Source organism: Panicum virgatum, chromosome 4N, assembly GCF_016808335.1.
Source record: "Panicum virgatum strain AP13 chromosome 4N, P.virgatum_v5, whole genome shotgun sequence".
Taxonomy (NCBI): Eukaryota; Viridiplantae; Streptophyta; class Magnoliopsida; order Poales; family Poaceae; genus Panicum; species Panicum virgatum.
Window position 1 is genome coordinate 32217086 of NC_053148.1, and position 17411 is coordinate 32234496.

A 17411-nucleotide genomic window follows, 5' to 3' on the forward strand; every position below is an offset into this window, starting at 1 on the left:
AGGGAGAGGGAAATTAAAGGAGGCTCTGGCTGCTGGAGCACCAGGTCTCGGGGAGGACACGTACCTCTACCGCTCTCAATATGCATGCTTTGCCCTCGGGTCGCGACGACCCGGCCCAGCCAGCCTTACCCACGAAGCAAAAGGCTTCTCTCTCTCACTCTCCCCTTTGGTACGTAACGTAGGGTCGGTCCTGCCTCCGGCAAAGGTGCACCGTACCAGTTGGCTCACGCGAGCCTGACCGCCTGAGCTCTCTTTGGGGTTGAGTTGTTGTGTTGCGGCATCATTGGCGCGATCGCTTAGCTAGCGTGGGTGCTCCAAACTGGCAAGACAGCACGAAAGGCGCGGCGTCTCTCCCTCCCTGCAAGTACAGCTGTGTAGTCCCTAGCGTCCAAAGCTCGATCTCCCTGCCTCAATCGTTTCCAATCCCCGGTCATCCTAATCCCGTGTCTTGCTCCTCGCTGAAAATTTTAATACAAGAAAGAGCAAAGTACACCAACGGACCCTAAATTTGTTCTAGTAGTATGTTATCTAGATCCTAAAGTTCTCAAAATACATTTTCAGATCCCTGAACTTGTTTCAAGGTGACACATAGGTTCCTAATCTCACAAAATGCATTTTTAGGTCCATAAACTTGTCTTGCGCTATCATGCAGGTCTGTATACTCTCAAGATGCTATTTTTAATTTAATATAAATATTATTTTTCTACTTTCAATTTAGTAAAATTGCTATTATTTTTATTGAGAATGGAAATAAATTATCTTAATAGATTTATACAAAGGGCATGCAAAATATAAATAGTTAGTAGAAATATTTAGGATTACCATTGATATTTCCATGTTAAACGAGAAAACTATAATATCCATCGTTGATATCAAATGATCTCGATTAACCCATGATGTATGATTAATAAGCAAGTAATTCAGAATTAAAGTGGTCTTACTAATAAGATTTCTAAATGAATCGGCTGAAAAAGTAGTTTAATAAACAGTCAACTTTAAATACAATTAATTATTGGTAATGTTTTAGGAATATGAAAATTCACCTTGAGAGTTTAGGGACCAAAATAACACAATGAGATAAGTTTGGGGACCCGAAGATGCATCTTGAGAGTTTAGAGACCTGAATGACATTTTTGGATAAATTTAGATATCTAAAAATGCATTTTCAAAGTTTAAGGACCTTGATAACACCTCGAGACAAGTTCAAGGACTGTCCATGTATTTTACTCCTCAAGAAAAGAAAAAGGGTGACACTTGATTAGATCACTGCTAGTAAATCACATGCATTGTTAACCTCCTCCTGGTCAACGTGCCATTCAAATATTTCTCCTATTGCCAAGCCCCCCTCCAGCTCGCTTGCTATTTACAAGAGGAAGATAAGGTGGTTTTGATTCCATGTCGCAAGGGACTACAATAGCAACATGAGCTCCACCTGGCACGCGCTTCCAATTCCGCACCCAACCAGAACACCCAACCAGAAGTATAATGAACCAAAGTCAAGTCAATGACGGACCAAGAAAACCATCTATTTTTTTAAAAAAAAATAGGTATAGATTGTGTTGGCACCAATATGTGTTTTTAAGCCTGCACTAGTCGGGCTATCCCCTACATTTCCTGAACTGTGCTTGTAGTGGACCTGACAACATTTTGATTGGCATGAGCTATTGCACTATAGTAGTAGGCTACAAAGTTTTAACTTCAAACTCAACTTGTGCATGGATATATAGTAGTAGGCTACAATTGATATTGTTTTAGGAGTAAATTGAACCAAAACTAGTTTGGGGGCTTATTTGGCTTTGGTCATAAATGAGGGGAGTAATATGGACCAATTTTCCTTTCATATACAATGGAAAATCAACATCAGTTAGAGGGGCATGGGTTGTCTTCGGAACTTAAATACATGAATGGCGTATCCCACTTAATTGCCCAAATTTCAAGAGTCTTGCCATTATTATGAAAAATTCAGGGCAATGTATCTCAGTTCAAAAAACAGAGCAAAAATCATGAGGATGAATTTTACTGAAATGAGTCCCTTTGAAAGGAGAACAATTTTAACAATAAAGGGCATCAAGTGCAATCATTTGCAGAGAAAAATTAGTTCTTAACCCAACTGCACCTCTTGATCATCAAGGTAGTTGTGGTTGAACATAACCATCACTCAAATTTCAACGTATGTATGAGATTATTGAATTAACTAGTGACACACAAGAAAGCCAAAAAAATTAACCACACTAATCGTGTATGTTTGAGTTTGACCAGATTTTTTTTGCAGCATCTATGCTACTCTATTCATTTCATATACACTCCCAAATCCCAACCACATAATTTTTAGCGAAATTAACTAATCCGGTCCAGGCTTACTCGTGGAGATTCCATATTCACTTGATATAAGGACACTGACGGCTGGCATCGGTATCACTTCTAGTCACTGGTCCAAGTGGGGATTAAATGGGACGGTGATATCAACTTGATCAAAAATTCAGCTTATCAAGTCTAGATCTCAGAAGAATATATAAACATGTCTACTCATTCAGTAAACACAGAATTAGTGGTGAAGATAGCTCCTTTCTCAAGAAAGGAAGAAATTTGCTACTTCTCCCTTTCAGCCTATCATAAAGGTAGTCACAACCCTCCATCATATAGCCATATAGGATGGTTTCCATACTATTATTTATACAGTCATATATGATTTTTAGCTTAATTATATGGCACAATAATAAATGTGAGAGAGAAGGAAAAGAGTTGGAAACCGGGTCTCGTGCAAGATCCTATTGCCACACGAAAACCTATGTGCTAGATATTATCATATCTTGCATTCGTTGTGAGATAGTCTTCATAATAAATGGAGAACAAATATAATTGGTGGAGAAGAGAGAGTGAGTTAGTTCAATAGGGATCCACACCAAGGCATCAGAGGTTATAGAGTATAGTTTCTAAAGCTTATGTTTTGATGATATATATGACAACATAAATACTACCCATAAACACAATGGGTTGGGATTGTGCCCTAACCCAAACCACACGGTTTTGGTACCAAGATCAACAAGTTGTATTAGGAAATTGTTTGCAAGATCAAGAAAATGGAACAAAAAATTGAAATCTTAATTAGATGCTAGCTATGAGACAGAGATCTTCTTTCTATATTCATGATTAGACGATTCTCTGATGTAAGACAGCTTGATCGATCCGCGACAGCATGCCAACCGAAGATTTTGTGAAAATTACATGTCGTGGAGGTTTCTAGAACAACACAAGTACAGGTTCTCTTGTGGTTAGCAGGACAAGAGGAGCTGAGGAACCACACACACACATGACAAACTTCTACTATTGAATATCATCACTACAAATATTTTTTTTGGTGTTCTAATGTCTTTCCATCATGTACCTTAACTGCAATAAAGTACATGTCACCAGCAAAATATACACATATAGTGTGTACAGCATATATACTATGCATGCATGGATCTAGCTTGCAAACATGACCTTGTGCAAAATCTCTCGCTCGCCAAGCTCTAGTGTAGCTTCCTATCTCTCTACTAACATGCTTCGATCCATGCACAAGCATCATGTACTAGATATACTATACCCATATAGCACATACACACTTCACACTTGAACAAAAAAAAAAGGTTGAGACTAACATGCTATGGACATATATGTGTGGACGAGATGTCTCCTTAATTAGGCGACGCCGGAGACCGGCCGCGCCGCCGCATACCCGCCGTACGAGCCGTGGCCGTAGTCGGGCGTGGCGGTAGCGGTGGCGAGGCTCTGCTGCGTGCGCAGCTGGTCATAGAACTTCTTGATGAACTCCTCGGCCTCCCGGTCCACCTGGCCGCCGTCCCCGGCCGCGTCGTCCCTCAGCGGGAACGGCGAGTCGGTGATCCTCAGCTGCCTCACGTGCGCGGGCGTGCGGCCGAAGCTCGCCCACAGCGCGGGGGACGGCGTGGCGATCAGCGCGAGCGGCGACGGCTGGTCATCGGCGCCCGGCGAGGCATCGTCGCTGCCGGCGCCGAGGAGCTGCTCGTTGTTGTTGAGGATCTCGAAGACCCTGGCAATGTCCGCCGCGTCGTAGTTGTACCACCCCGGCTCCGCGCCGTTGGCGCCGCGGTGGGTGCGGCGGTTGTTGCGGCGGCGGCGCTTGCCGGTGGGGATGAGGTGGAGGGACGGGTACGAGGGGGTGTTGCTGCAGCTGAACTCCACCTCGCGGACGCCGCGCGGGTCGTAGACGGCGAGGGCCGGGTCGAGGGCGCGGCACGAGAACTGCGGCGGCGGCGGCACCGCCGCCTCGGCCGCCGCGTTGTTGTGGTGGTGGCCGTATGCGGTCATGAGGTTGCCCAGCGCCTTGCCGGCGATCTTGCCGCGTTGGAGGAGGAGGTGGAGGTCCATGGCCAGCTTCCGCTTCGACACGCCCTTGCGGAGCATGAACAGCACGGCGCGCACCACGTGCCACAGACGCCGCGCCATGTTCGGCTCCACCGCCATCTCCTGATGAGATGAGTTGCTCTGCAGCTGCTGCTCGACTCGATTTCTTGCACTGGCTCTCGAGGTTGTTTGCAGCTGGTTCGTGGTGAGAGAGTTCCTTTGTGGGGTTACTTTGGAGGGTTTGCGTTTCAGCACGAGGAGGAGGAGGGTGGAGGTGGGGGGCTTTTTATAGGGAAGCTGGGGGATGGCGCTGCCCAAAGTGGTAAGCAACTTGTGGAGTTTTTTAGGGGTTTTCTTCAGTGGTGGGAGCATGGAGCTACAGTCTTGGTGGGGCTCAACAGTTTTTTTTCTCAAAATTGTTTCTGCAAGATTTTATATGTTATTTCAAATTCGGCAAACACAATGCAAGTTACAACTATTCATTCTGTTCTTGTTTGTGCACATCATGTATCATTCCAAAAATATGGAGCCAGCTAGATCTTACCACGTCCTTTATCCTATCTACAAAAAAAACTTAAAATTTAAGCTTGAGGAATGTCAAAGTAGTTCGACAAGAGGCCTTACATGGGAGCTCACTAGGAGGTACTAGGAGGCACTGCGAAGTTCTTCACAAGGACCTCCCATGCCACTTAGCATGGTGGGATGCGGACATTTTGTTCATTCTCTATAAAATACACAAGTATCTAACAGACAGTAGTACTAATGTGCCCATTTTAAATCAAAAGCATGTTGATTTAAAAAGTTGAAAACTGGTTCTATTGATTTCTAGGTTTTGAAACCGCGATTCTATTTTAGAGTGGAATGCTGACAAATTGATATACAACTAGATATTGATAGAAATAGTAAGTATCCCCGACCTTGACCAATCAAATTTAATAAAACTGAAATAGAGATAGAAGCAAAATATCATATAATAAATTATTAAGAGAATTCTTGTAACAATTCAGAAGTCATTTATACATCATCGACGTACACGTACAGAAGAATCCCCGCGAACCCATTTCTGATGTGAAGCCATCCTGCAGCCATGTTCATTCCTTATGAATGACTTGATTGGGAGTTGGAATCAAATAAATCCCATTCCAGTGCAAATTAGGCATTATTAGTCCAACACTATGGTGAATATTTGGTATTGGCCTGGGATGATTGATCTACGGATAGTGAAAATCAAAAGAAATTTGTCTTTCATACCATCCCTTGCCTTTACCTTTGTATCTGCTAAATATGTACCGATCCGCACCCCACAAGGTACATTTGGAATCACCGGTCCCGATAATGCAATGGAGCGAGGATCTAGAGAAAGAAAACAAGGGGCACTTGTTTGTGAAATGCTTATTGACAGCAATCATTTGCACAATTTGCTCCTTGCTGATCTAGTCCAGGGGCGGAGCCAGGCTGAAGGATTAGGGGGGCTGAGCAAACGTGAGATTGTGTTTAGGGAGGCTAAACACTGTTATTTGAATGCTAGACAAGATGATGAAGCCTGGAGGCTCCATGGGCAGCCGGCCAGTAGGGGGGGCTAGACCCGCTGGCTCCGCCGCTGATCGAGTTCTAGAAAGTCTACTGTGATGCATTATTCTTAACTACAAACACTTACTGTGTGAAATATCTAACCATTGTCATGTCAATTCCGTTTCTCTTCTCTGTGCAGGAGTTCTGTTACTGACCAGCTCCACTCTATGCCCCAAAAGCCAATTGAAAAGTGATTGCACCATGGTTTAAACCTTTTCCACGTTTGTCAGCTACGTGTACCAACCCCACACCAAACAAAATGCTCTAAAGCAGATCAACTAACTAGTGCAATTATTGGACATCTCCATTCACTTTGGAAGGACACTTGTTGCAAAAAGATTAAGAGATTAAGCATGGCCTGCGCCAGAGGAGGATAAGAAAAACTTAAATTAATTTATAAATATACCCACAGCCTTTTGTTTTCTAGGATAGTGGATTTATCCATGAGCATTAATTAGCACTATCAGTTAGCTAGATGTTTTTTCTTTCTACAAAGAAGTTATCTAGATATTTTTCTATTATGAGATGGAAAAACATTACTATAATCCTGAACCTAGTTGCTAGGATATATAATAAGCACCGTTTGAGTGCATAACTATTCTGTTTTTTCTCTTTCAATTTAGTTGATGCTGAGCTTATTATTTCCTTCTATATTTGTGTTTACGCACAATGTTGGGCCTAATTAAAGTTTGTTGTTTAAAAGGTAATGCAATTATATGCAACTGTAATTCTTATAAATGGAGAAAACTCGCGCTTGCCTTAAATATATACATTTTGTCAGTATTTTATATATATGGGAGCTGCACGTGTATCAAGAAGAGATTGAAAATTCAGTTTGACAACTCCCCCAGCCTGCTAGGTTTTCACTTGCAGTTGCAGATGGTTACACACGCATATTTTACTTGCCATGACAACCACGAGATTTGCACTTCTCACTTTTCTATTCTTCCACTTCTTTCCTTCTGCTTTGGTTTCTTTCCTTATTCATGCGTGAAATTATGCATTTGGCAGCTTTTCGTATGGGGTTCTTATTGTTACACGGATTCATACTCCCAAAGACCGCTTCCTTAGTGTTATAACTTTGTTGGACCGCAACCTCTTTTTTAGGTAAAGTTAGAAGAGTCACTTCCCAACTTTAGCTAGCCGACCCACTCGTTCAATATGCAAAAGATAATGAGACTAAACCCATGGTCAATTGGGTGGACATGTTCACATCAACCACTGATTACTGTATACCAATTGACAATACTTTGTGCTTTATTAGGACTCATGCAATTTAAATTCCGGAAGAGTAGTAATATATAGATGTATAAATAAAACCTTGGATTTTACTATGAATGCGGTGATTTTCCCCCTTGAGAATGAAAGCACATTGCACAACCAGTGCATATAAAAATTGGAAAGCCGAATCATGGCAAAAATACAGGAATTAGATCGCAAGCACAGGCCTAACATACCCTTATTCTATTTAGAGTAAAGTGTGTCACCGGTCCCTAAACTAGTTCGACTGTGTCATCCCGGTCCCTGAATTCATAAATCGATCATTTAGGTCCTCAAATTTATTTGGCTATGTCATTCCAATCCCTAAATTTATAAACCATCTGTTTAGATCCTCAAACTTGTCCAGTCGTGTCATCCCAGTCCCTAAATTTGGTTTTGAGTCTCATCTAAGTCCAAACCGGACGATCTAAAACCTTTATATCAAAAAAAAATTTATAAATTTTTCATATGAACTCAAATGAAGACAAACTTTATATCAAAATTGTATCTCTCAACGTGATCTACAACTTTGCAGTTGAAAAGTTTTTTATTAAAATTGTTTAGTCCCAAAATTTAATTTTTAACTTTTAAATTTTAAAATCTATAAACTTACAACAATATTTTGAGACCCTAAACAGTTTTAATTCAAAAATATTTCAACTACAAAATTGTAGATTACGTGGAGGACTACCATTTTGATATAAAGTTTATCTTCATTCAAGTTCATATGAAAATGTTATGAATTACTTTTTGATATATAGATTTTAGATCGCCTCGTTTTGACCCGTATGAGACTCAAAATCAAGTTTAGAGACCGGAATGACATGATTGAACAAATTTGAGGACGTAAACGTTTGATTTTCTAGTTTAGGGACCGAGATGACATAGTGGAACAAGTTTATGGACTGAGATGACACAGATGGACAAGTTTGATGACCTGAACGGTGGATTTGTGAGTTTAGGGACCGGGATGACACAACGACACAAGTTTAGGGATCAGTGATGGACTTTACTCTTCTGTTTATTTGTCGTAGAGGTCGTCAAGATGACACACTGTTGGACTATGTTATTGTTGGATGATCCTTTGACCTGTGAGAGTTGTGGTGGGTCCGAAAACTCGTCACAATTAACAAGATAACCCCTAGTAAGAAACAAGGCTTGTTGAATACCAATTTACATATCTTTCAGGAATAATTATATGTACAGCCTCCTGCAATAAGCCATGCATGCAAATGGAAATTTTCTTAGGGTTGAAGGCAGGAACTACTAGTCGACGAATGAATACAAAAACGTAATCTGAAAATTTGATACCATTGGGCATTGGCCATTGCTCACTTATTCCAACCACAGAACCCCCAACAAGTGCTAGCTGCAATGCCAAGAAAGTGACCTGCTGTGAGACCACGGCAGTGACCTGGTCTGCAAACTGCATGATTGGCACGAGGGGGTCGCTTTTGTGCAAGCGGAGAAGAAAACAAACCCATCATATACCCTGCCCTACTTGCCTCGGCTGTCGACCTTTCTTAATCATCAAACTAACCAATCAAACCAACGATATTTGAGATGCAAAACGCTCGCTCTCCTAGCGTGCTCCACATGTACAGCCGGTTCGGCGAAATTTGAGCACCGTGGTCGAGATCTGAATGGAAGGCGTACGACTCACTGGCTCTGAGCTGGGGTTCTTGATGGAGATCTTGTTTGTGGCAGCAATGCAAGCTACCGCGCGGTCGATTTGATAGCGAAGTTCTTCCATTTAATCATTGTTAAGGAATGATTGGTGGAGATTAAGCCAGATCCCCAACACTAATGAACGATTAAGTTAGAAGAAAGAGAGAATGTACACGTACACGTGTACAGCTTATTATTAGCTTATGTACCACCTGCACAGTTCGCCTTTGATTGTTGAATTGGAGTGTCAATAGGTATAAACCAAAACGTGCAGAACATCCAGGCAGATCCTGACGATTGCCTTGCCTACCCAACCATACGTGTTACATGTAAACAAGTAAAGAACTACCTCCTAATTCGTACAATCACACAGCTCAAATCAATGTCATGCCCTCCTAATTCAGTATAATTTGAGAAATAAGCAGTGTCTGAATCATTGTTGCTGAATTTTGGCCCTGAAAGTCCACCCTAGCTACGTGTTGGTAGTCTAGTACACTCGTCGAACGATGCAATTATTGTGCTTCAGACAAGTGGATTTTTTCTTCTTTATTGGAGCGATATGCATGGTTGTGTTCTTGCTTTGTTGCAGCCGTGGAATGCAGCAACCTTGGCACTCTATTAAAGGAGGAGGAGGAGGACTACAAAGGAGACGGGCCCCTCTTGTTCTGTCGATAAGAGAGTGTTCACTGCTTTGTTATCTGATCCATGGAGCATTGCTGATCCATGATGGAACGATCTAGAAAAGGAGGACCTGTGCGATTCAATCGAGTAGCTAGCATTTTTTTTTCTGAACAAGCAAAAGATTCGCGTGTCATTTCGTTAAAGGAGCAAAATTAATTACACAGTAAGATCTATGATGGAACTCAAAGTACTGTAGCTGGTCCGGCAAAACAAGAGAATGAAGAGCTATTTTGATAGTTTTAACTGGGCAACCATCTCACAGGAATAACATAACAGTATAATCATCTTTCGGTCCATCGTGCCTGCTCTTTACTCATTGTGCTTGTTCGTGGTCGCAAAGCTTAACGCTTGGCGTCTTGTCATTCACTACTACAGAACAGGCTTTTGTTCCAAGCCATTTGTCCCGGCAGCCTTTGGGTCCGGAACAATAGGTGGCTTTTGTCCCGGGTCCAACGGCTAGCCAGGCCAGCGGGGGGACAGGGGCCTTTTGCCCCGGTTGGAGGCACCAACCGGGATAAAGGGCCCCCCTTTTTGTCCCGGTTGGTGTCTCTAACCGGGATAAAACTCCTTGGCCCCCTTATCCCCTTCCCTCTCCCCCCGCCCGAGCCATTCAGCTCACTTGTTCTTACTGTTCTTGACTCGGGAGAGAGGAGTTCTTGCTCATTTCTTCACCACATTTGTGAAGATCTTTGATTCCCCGTCCATCCATCGGCGCTAAAGGTTTGGGGCTTGTTTTTCTCTTCTTCCTTGGCTTGTATAGCTCATTTCATGCTTTAGAAATAAAGAAAATGTGTAGCTAGCTCATTTCTTGGACATTTAGATTGCATACGTAGGTGTGATTTTCATTTAGATTTAGATGAGTATGTGGATAGTAGAAATTTTTAGAATGAGTGTAGACACTTCATGTGATGTACTTGTATATATGATCATATTGTGGATAGTTGATTTTTGTATTCATGAATGAATTAATGAAATGAGTATATTAGAATTTTTTGTATTATGAATGGATTATTTTGACACTCTAGTAATGTATTTATTCAGGCTCACATTGAAACCATCTAGAAGCTAAAGAAACTTTATTTCGAAATAAGTATACGTCGTTAATCTCCATCCAACGGTGATGGCACTACCTTTCGGGGATACACGATGCGCTATAAGGACGTCGCGAATCAGCTAGTCGCATCACCAGCACTTCCGATTGATAAGAAGACAGCATTTGACGCAGTCAGCATCTTGTGAAAGATATTGATATCCTCGGACCAGTATTTCTACACAATATGTTCCCATTCGAAAGGTTCATGGGGGTACTCAAGAAATGTGTTCGTAATCGAGCTCGTCCAGAAGGAAGCATCGCCAGTGCCTACGGGTGCCTCTATTTCGTTGCCAATGGGTTAAGCTATCTGGAGTTGGGGTAACTGTAACGACCCGAAAAATGCACCAAATAAATCACACGCTAAAAATAATTTTTTCAAAATACTTTTCATCGTTGAGCTCAAAACCCTCCTAAACCCCGAACCCTTTTTCCCGGAAACTTTCCCTAATCCAAGAGCCCGATTTCCAACCCCGGCCTTTTCCCTGTTCGCCCTCCACCCGCGCGTCGCACCCGACTGCGCGCGCGTGCCTGACGCCACGCGTGGCCGACCGGACGCCGCGATTGCGGCCCGAATCTCTCCCGCTCCCTCTCCTTTTTCTCTCTCTCTCCCCTCCTTTTCTTTTTCTTTTCTTTTTTTCCATTTTCCTTTTCTTTTCTTTTTCTCTCCCCTCTCTCCTTCCTTCTCCCTCCTCTGCTCTGCTCCCACGCGCGCCCCCCGAACGCCGCTCGCCCCCCCGGCACCGCCCGGCCCAGCTCCCTCTGCCACTCTCCTCCCGCTCGCCCCCGAGCCGCGCCCCGCCTCCCGCTCACCCTTGCACGTCCTCCCGGGCCACGCACCGCGCCGCGCCGAGCCACCCCGAGCCGTGCACCCATGCACACACGCTCGCCGCGCCGAGCTTGCCACACCGCGGCACCGACACGCCGTGCGCCCCGCTGTACCCCGCACGCCACCGCTCCCCTGCTCGGCCCCGCGCACGCGCTCCGCGTGCCCAGGACCCCCGTCGCGCCGCTCGCCGCTGCTCGACGAGTCTTGTCACCTTCTCCGCCGCGCACGCCCAGCCTCCTCGTCGCCTTGACGCGCGCGTGCGCCCCGCGACGCGCGCCGCTCGGCGGCCGCCCCGGTCCTGCTCGCTACCGCTCTCGGCCCCACCCACGTGCGCACGACGCGCGCCGCCAGTAACAGCACCGCCCTGTGCCGCCCCCGCCGCCGGCCACGCACGCACGCTGCTCGCCCCCCCCCCCCCCCTCACCGCTCGCGTCACTCCGCTCGACGCCGGCCCGCTCCATGTGTTCAACGACGTTCTCGACGCCCACGCCACCGCCCTCTGCACGCCCGCTACGCGCCACCGCTTCCACAGCACCGTGACCGGCCCCATCGCCATTAACTCCGCCCGCACCGCTCGCCGGCCGACCTCACCGCCACGGCCCCCCCACCGCCTTTCCTCGGCTATAAAGAGCCCCCCGAGCACCACACCCACCACCATGAGCCACACCGCCAACCCTAGCCCCCTTTCCTCAGCTACAGCGCCGCTGCCGCTAGCGCCTCCACCCGCCGCCGCTGGCCGCCGTGGCCAGGCCGCCGCGCGCCACCCCCGCACGAGGTGAGGCCGGGGATCGAGTCCTCTCTTTCCCCTCTCCCTTTTCCCTCACTCCGCAGCCACCCCCGAGCCCCCAGGCCGCCGGAATCGGCGCCGCCGATGCGCCACCGCCCTTCCTCTGTTCCTGTCGCGAGAAGGGGGAAGAAGAAGGGCAAATATGCCCAGAACCCCCTCCCCTCTCTCCTAATTACTTAAGAGCCCTTCCACCCTTTAACATTTTGGCAAATCAAACCCTTCCTTTAATATATTTCGAAATAAACCCTCCTCTCATATAACATATTTATAAATAAACCCCTGGCCTTTTCCATATTGACCCAGAAAAGTTCTAAAATACAAACCAAGTCCCTACCTTCTCAAATATATTTACAAACAAGTCCCTGGATCCTTGTTTAATCCCTAGACATGTATATAACCTATCATTTCATGCGCCAAACGACCTCGGATCTATCTAAAACTTTACCACGCCACTCATGACGTAATTTTGACCATGCCATTAGGAAACCGTCCGAGAATATTACTCCGAACTCCATATCTTAATTATTTCTAAATCGAGCTCAACGATAAAGCTTTTATTTCTTTTTCTTGATTGTGTGTTTGTGTGTATGCGTCGTAGATCACGGTGTGAACGAAGGAGAGCCTGTTGACGAGCAGTACTGTGAGCAAGCGAACGAGGATCAGTTCTGCAATCCCGAGCCCGAAGGATAGCACCTTGATCAGGACTTCCCCGAAGGCTTCGAAGACGGCAAGTTCAATCCCATCCTTTGATGCATGTTTTTGTCCTAGTTTTTATAAACACCACCCATTGGCCTGTTTTACAAATTTGCATATGTTTTGCTTGCATGAAAACATGGTTGGATAGCCACCCCTTGATTTGTGATAACCATTCCTTGACCACCTAGATTAATGTCTGATTTTGCCTGGACGTTAATCGATACTAGAACGCTTAGGACCTGCTACTTTATACAACTTGTTTTATAAAGAAAAGGTGTGTGTGTGTGGGAAGGGATAAAAGTGGATTTTCGAAAGACGAGTCTAGACGGGATGGATGGCATTTCTGTATGATTTGCTGATTGGTGTGCTCGTGCCTGTATGGCAGGGCAAGGAAGGGAGATATCCATCTTGTCACAACTAAGGACTGAGTTGGTGTTACATCTCACCTAACTCCACTTTCATGCAAACCACTCGACCGTTGAATGGGCAACGCCTTAGCATAAATCTCACTAGTTAGTCTGATAGCCATCAGGAGAGCTGAGAGCAACGGGTGACTAAGGAAAAGGGATAAGCCCCGTGTGACTTATGCCCCGGTTAAACCCAGGTGAAAGGTCGATGACCCCTTGGTGCATCCCGTGACGGCTAGTCAGGTCTAGCTAAGGTGGGTAATGGCTTTGTTGGGATCTGCACCGACACTAAGGTGATCGAGTTGCAGTACCCCGCTTGTGGGTAAAGCTGCACACCTCTACAGAGTTAAGAATCTATTCGAATAGCCGTGCCCACGGTACTGGGCAAGTTACGGTGTGGTCTCACAACTAGTGTTTACTTTGGGATGGGTTGGTGTGAGTTGTTTTGGAAATGCGTCCGGCAGTTGTGCCGTGTGCTACGGCGGATGAGGAGTCCGGTAGCGGCTTAAAACTTGGATCCTGTGGGGATCAACCCTTTGTGTTACTCGGTACAAGAAAACTGATTTTGGAAAAATGTTTTCTTTCAAATGATCCCCGGCATAAAATATTGCTTTTCGCAAATCAAACCCTAGCCTTATCCTTGATTTACCCTGTGCATTATATTCTATTTATACCCCTCCGTGGTGTGGTTGGACTTGCTGAGTACGTTTGTACTCACCTCATTCTTTATTTTTACAGAGGAAGATCCAGACTTTGTACCTGACGGCGTTGAGTAGGGGTACCATCCTGCACCCAGCCTTGCCTTTGGATTTGGGTCACCCGCAGGAGTTACCGCATGGTGCAAGACTCTGATGACTTTCTTTTTATATTTAATATCGTAGCGTGTGTGCGGATTGTAATCCTAGCGATAGTGGCGCTACTCTGCTCACTACCGCGGAGAGTTGTACGGTAATGAACCATCTGATGTAATAAATGTGTCATCAGCCTCCTGTGACTGATGTTTGTAACACATTTAAGTCTTCTCTTATGAGGGGACGCTTCAGGTGGTATCAGAGCCGTAGGTTGGCCGTAGGACGTGACCCTAGGAGCGAAACCCTTTTCTGGCCCTTTTTCACTAGGACTTTCCTTTCCTTAATCCTTCTTTCACACAAACACTCACCCCTGGTTCTTGCCCTGTTCCAGATGGCTGATAATGGATGGATTGGCGGAATCTGCCACGCAGAGCCCGGCCTTCCCAAGTTACTGATACTCAGCCTGGAACGCATTGGAGTTATGGACCCACCAGAGTTTATCTACTGGGAGTACGACTCCAAGGGCACTCTTCGGTGCGATCTGATGATCTTCATGGGAAAGAGCACCCACTACCCAGATGTGGACCCTTTGTTCATCTCCACCACTGGTTTCCGCTTCCCATACACCTATCGAAAAGCCGCTCGTAAAGCCCTGCGATGCCTACGCGTGATCTACAGGCATCACCTTCAGCGGACTCCTATGGGATTTTTCCCGCCGACTGAAAGAAGAGGGCGCACATAGATTGCCCGGATGAGAGGACTTGGAAGAGAAGAAGACCTAGAAGACACAGTTTCTCACCTATCCATCTATCTCACCGGCCTGGATGAGCTCTACCGCGAACAAGCAGCACAACTGAAGCAACAAATCCACAGAGCAGAGAAGGCAACCCAAGAGCTGGATGAACAACAGACAAGAGCTGTACACGCCGAATATTCCCTAGCCGCTCTCCAAGTCCAAATGCAAGAAAATTAGACAGAACGGGAAGAACAACAGGCGAGAGCCACACGCGCCGAGAATTCCCTAGCCGCTCTCCAAGCCCGAATGCAAGAGTACGAGGCTCGCAGAGGAATAGGTGGATGGATAGAGGAAGAAGAAGAAGAAGAACCCATGGAAACCCATTGGGATGTAGGTACTCAAACCGAAGAAGAAGAACCCGAAGAAACCCACTGGGATAAAGGTACTCAGACCGAAGATGACGTGATGGATTAGTATCTTCCACTGAAGAAGCGCCCTCTTAGGATTGAGGAAGAGTCCCCATGATAGGAGTAGCCCCCCCTAAGCTAGAACCTCTGCTCTAATAATCGTGTATCCATGAAGTCTGTATCCCACCATGTTGCAATAATAAATATCATCTACTCCCTTTGTGTACCCCAAATAATTGTGCAAGTTTTTCACCCTATCTTTGTTTTCAGATGGCTGAGGAAGGATGGACCCAGGGCGACTGCCAAGCTGCACCTGGCTTCCCCAGCATATTGATCAACGCCTTGGAAAGCCTTGGTGTCATGGAGCGCCCAAGGTACTACAGCAGAGAGTACGAGCATCATGGCACTCTCCGCTGCAGGGTGATCATAGTCATCGCCAGAAGTGATCGCTACCCCGACATCCAGTCATGGCGAGTGACCGCTATGGGATTTAGGCATCAAGACACCTATCCTTTGGCCATCAGGAAGGCACTTCGTTACCTGTGCCGGATTTTCGAAGAACACCTAGCCCCCACGCCAATGAGGTTCTTTCCGCTGGCCATCAGAACCCTAGTTTGGGAAGCACGCATGAGAAGTCTGGAACGCCGCCGCCATGAAGTGGACCCCCTGTACCAAGTGGCTACCTACCTAGCCACCTTGGATCAGCTCTTTGACGAGCAAGCCAACATTCTGAGGGAGCAGACCCATCGAGCTGAGCAAGCAGAGCTCGCGGTGAGACTACAACAGGTACGAGCAGCCCAAGCCGAGGCAAGAGCCGCAGCCGCGGTCAGCAGCGAAGCAGTTGCTCAGGAGAGCCTCAGGCAAGCCCGAGACCGGCGTATGCAAGAATGGACCAGAAGTGGAAACCCAGTTCCGGCAATTGGGGAAGACCATGTTCTACTCGGGACACCCGTCATAGGATGGGGGCCACTCGTGATAACCCCACAAGCCCTACCCGAGAACCCCGAAGGGTCTACTGCCGTTGGTGAAGGAGAAGCTGCTACGCAACCCCAGGAGAACGGGAACTTAGAGGACGGCGAGCAAGGTCTACTCGCGCACTCCGCCACAGAAGAAGGCTCGCCCCACGAGTAGAATGCCTGATGCCATCCGAGTGTTGTACCCTCCCAGCTCCTCTGGCTTGAGTTGTACCCTTAGTGTGAACCTATACCCGGACGTGTAGTACGTGGTTAGTCTTGCCTCGTGTTGTACCCCCCTTGCAGTAATAAAGTTGTTTGTGCTTGTTGTTTGCTATGTTTGTGTGCTTGTTGTTTGCTATGTTTGTGTGCTTGTTGTTTGCTATGTTTGTGTGCTTGTTAGTTGTGTGCTTGTCGGCAGAAGATAGCTCTGCCTTTTTCAAAAATATGAATTAAACAACTTAAATATCACTTAATCCCAATCTCACAAAAACTCTACCTAATTTACATATGGCTTCCCGAAGCGTTACGAGGGCCTCCCGCATTCGGAACCCAGCAGTCGCTGGTATGGGAGTACAGCCTAATGGACAGAACCCTCCTCAGGATGAACAAGAAGTGAGCCAAAACCGAGGAGAAAATCAAGAAGTGCCACTGCCACCACCACCACCCCTCGTGGACCTGGCACAAATAATCCACAATCAGACCCACATCCTAGAAACACTGGCCAATGCCCTTGTCAACAGGCAGCCACGAGGACAAACCATGAATGACAAGCTGACAGCTTTTCTGAGGACCAAGCCGCCTACCTTTGCTGGATCCAGCAACCCCTTGGATGCAGATGACTGGCTGCGTGTGATCCAGAGGAAGCTCGAGCCGTTCGAGTGCCAGGATCGAGATAAAGTTCTGCTGGCAGCACATCAACTCACCGGGTCTGCCTTAGCCTGGTGGGAGAATTACTGCGCTACTGCCAAAGATGCCTCCACCATCACTTGGAATGAATTCGTGAAGGAGTTCCGCCGCTACCATATCCCCTCGGCCACCATGAAGTGCAAGGCGGATGAATTCCGCGCACTTCAGCAAGGGAGTATGTCGGTGGAAGAGTATACTCACCAGTTTATGGAGCTGGCTCGCTATGCACCAGAAGAAGTGGACGACGATGAGAAGAAGCA

At 46.4% G+C, this 17411-nt stretch overlaps 2 protein-coding genes across 2 annotated transcripts in view; one reads left to right on the top strand and one right to left on the bottom strand.

Moving 5' to 3' along the window:
- Positions 1–3119: 3119 nt before the first annotated feature.
- Positions 3120–4635, bottom strand: LOC120670903. Its single transcript, XM_039951094.1, has one exon. It carries the CDS (start codon positions 4483–4485, stop codon positions 3682–3684), a length of 804 nt encoding a protein of 267 aa, XP_039807028.1. The 5' UTR covers positions 4486–4635; the 3' UTR covers positions 3120–3681.
- Positions 4636–4669: 34 nt separating this feature from the next.
- Positions 4670–17411, top strand: part of LOC120669325 (E3 ubiquitin-protein ligase PUB23-like) — a 29257-nt gene continuing 16515 nt past the window's right edge. The window contains exon 1 of the mRNA XM_039949096.1: positions 4670–4687. Within this exon, the coding sequence (XP_039805030.1) occupies positions 4670–4687 (18 nt within the window). The remainder of the gene's footprint in view (positions 4688–17411) is intronic.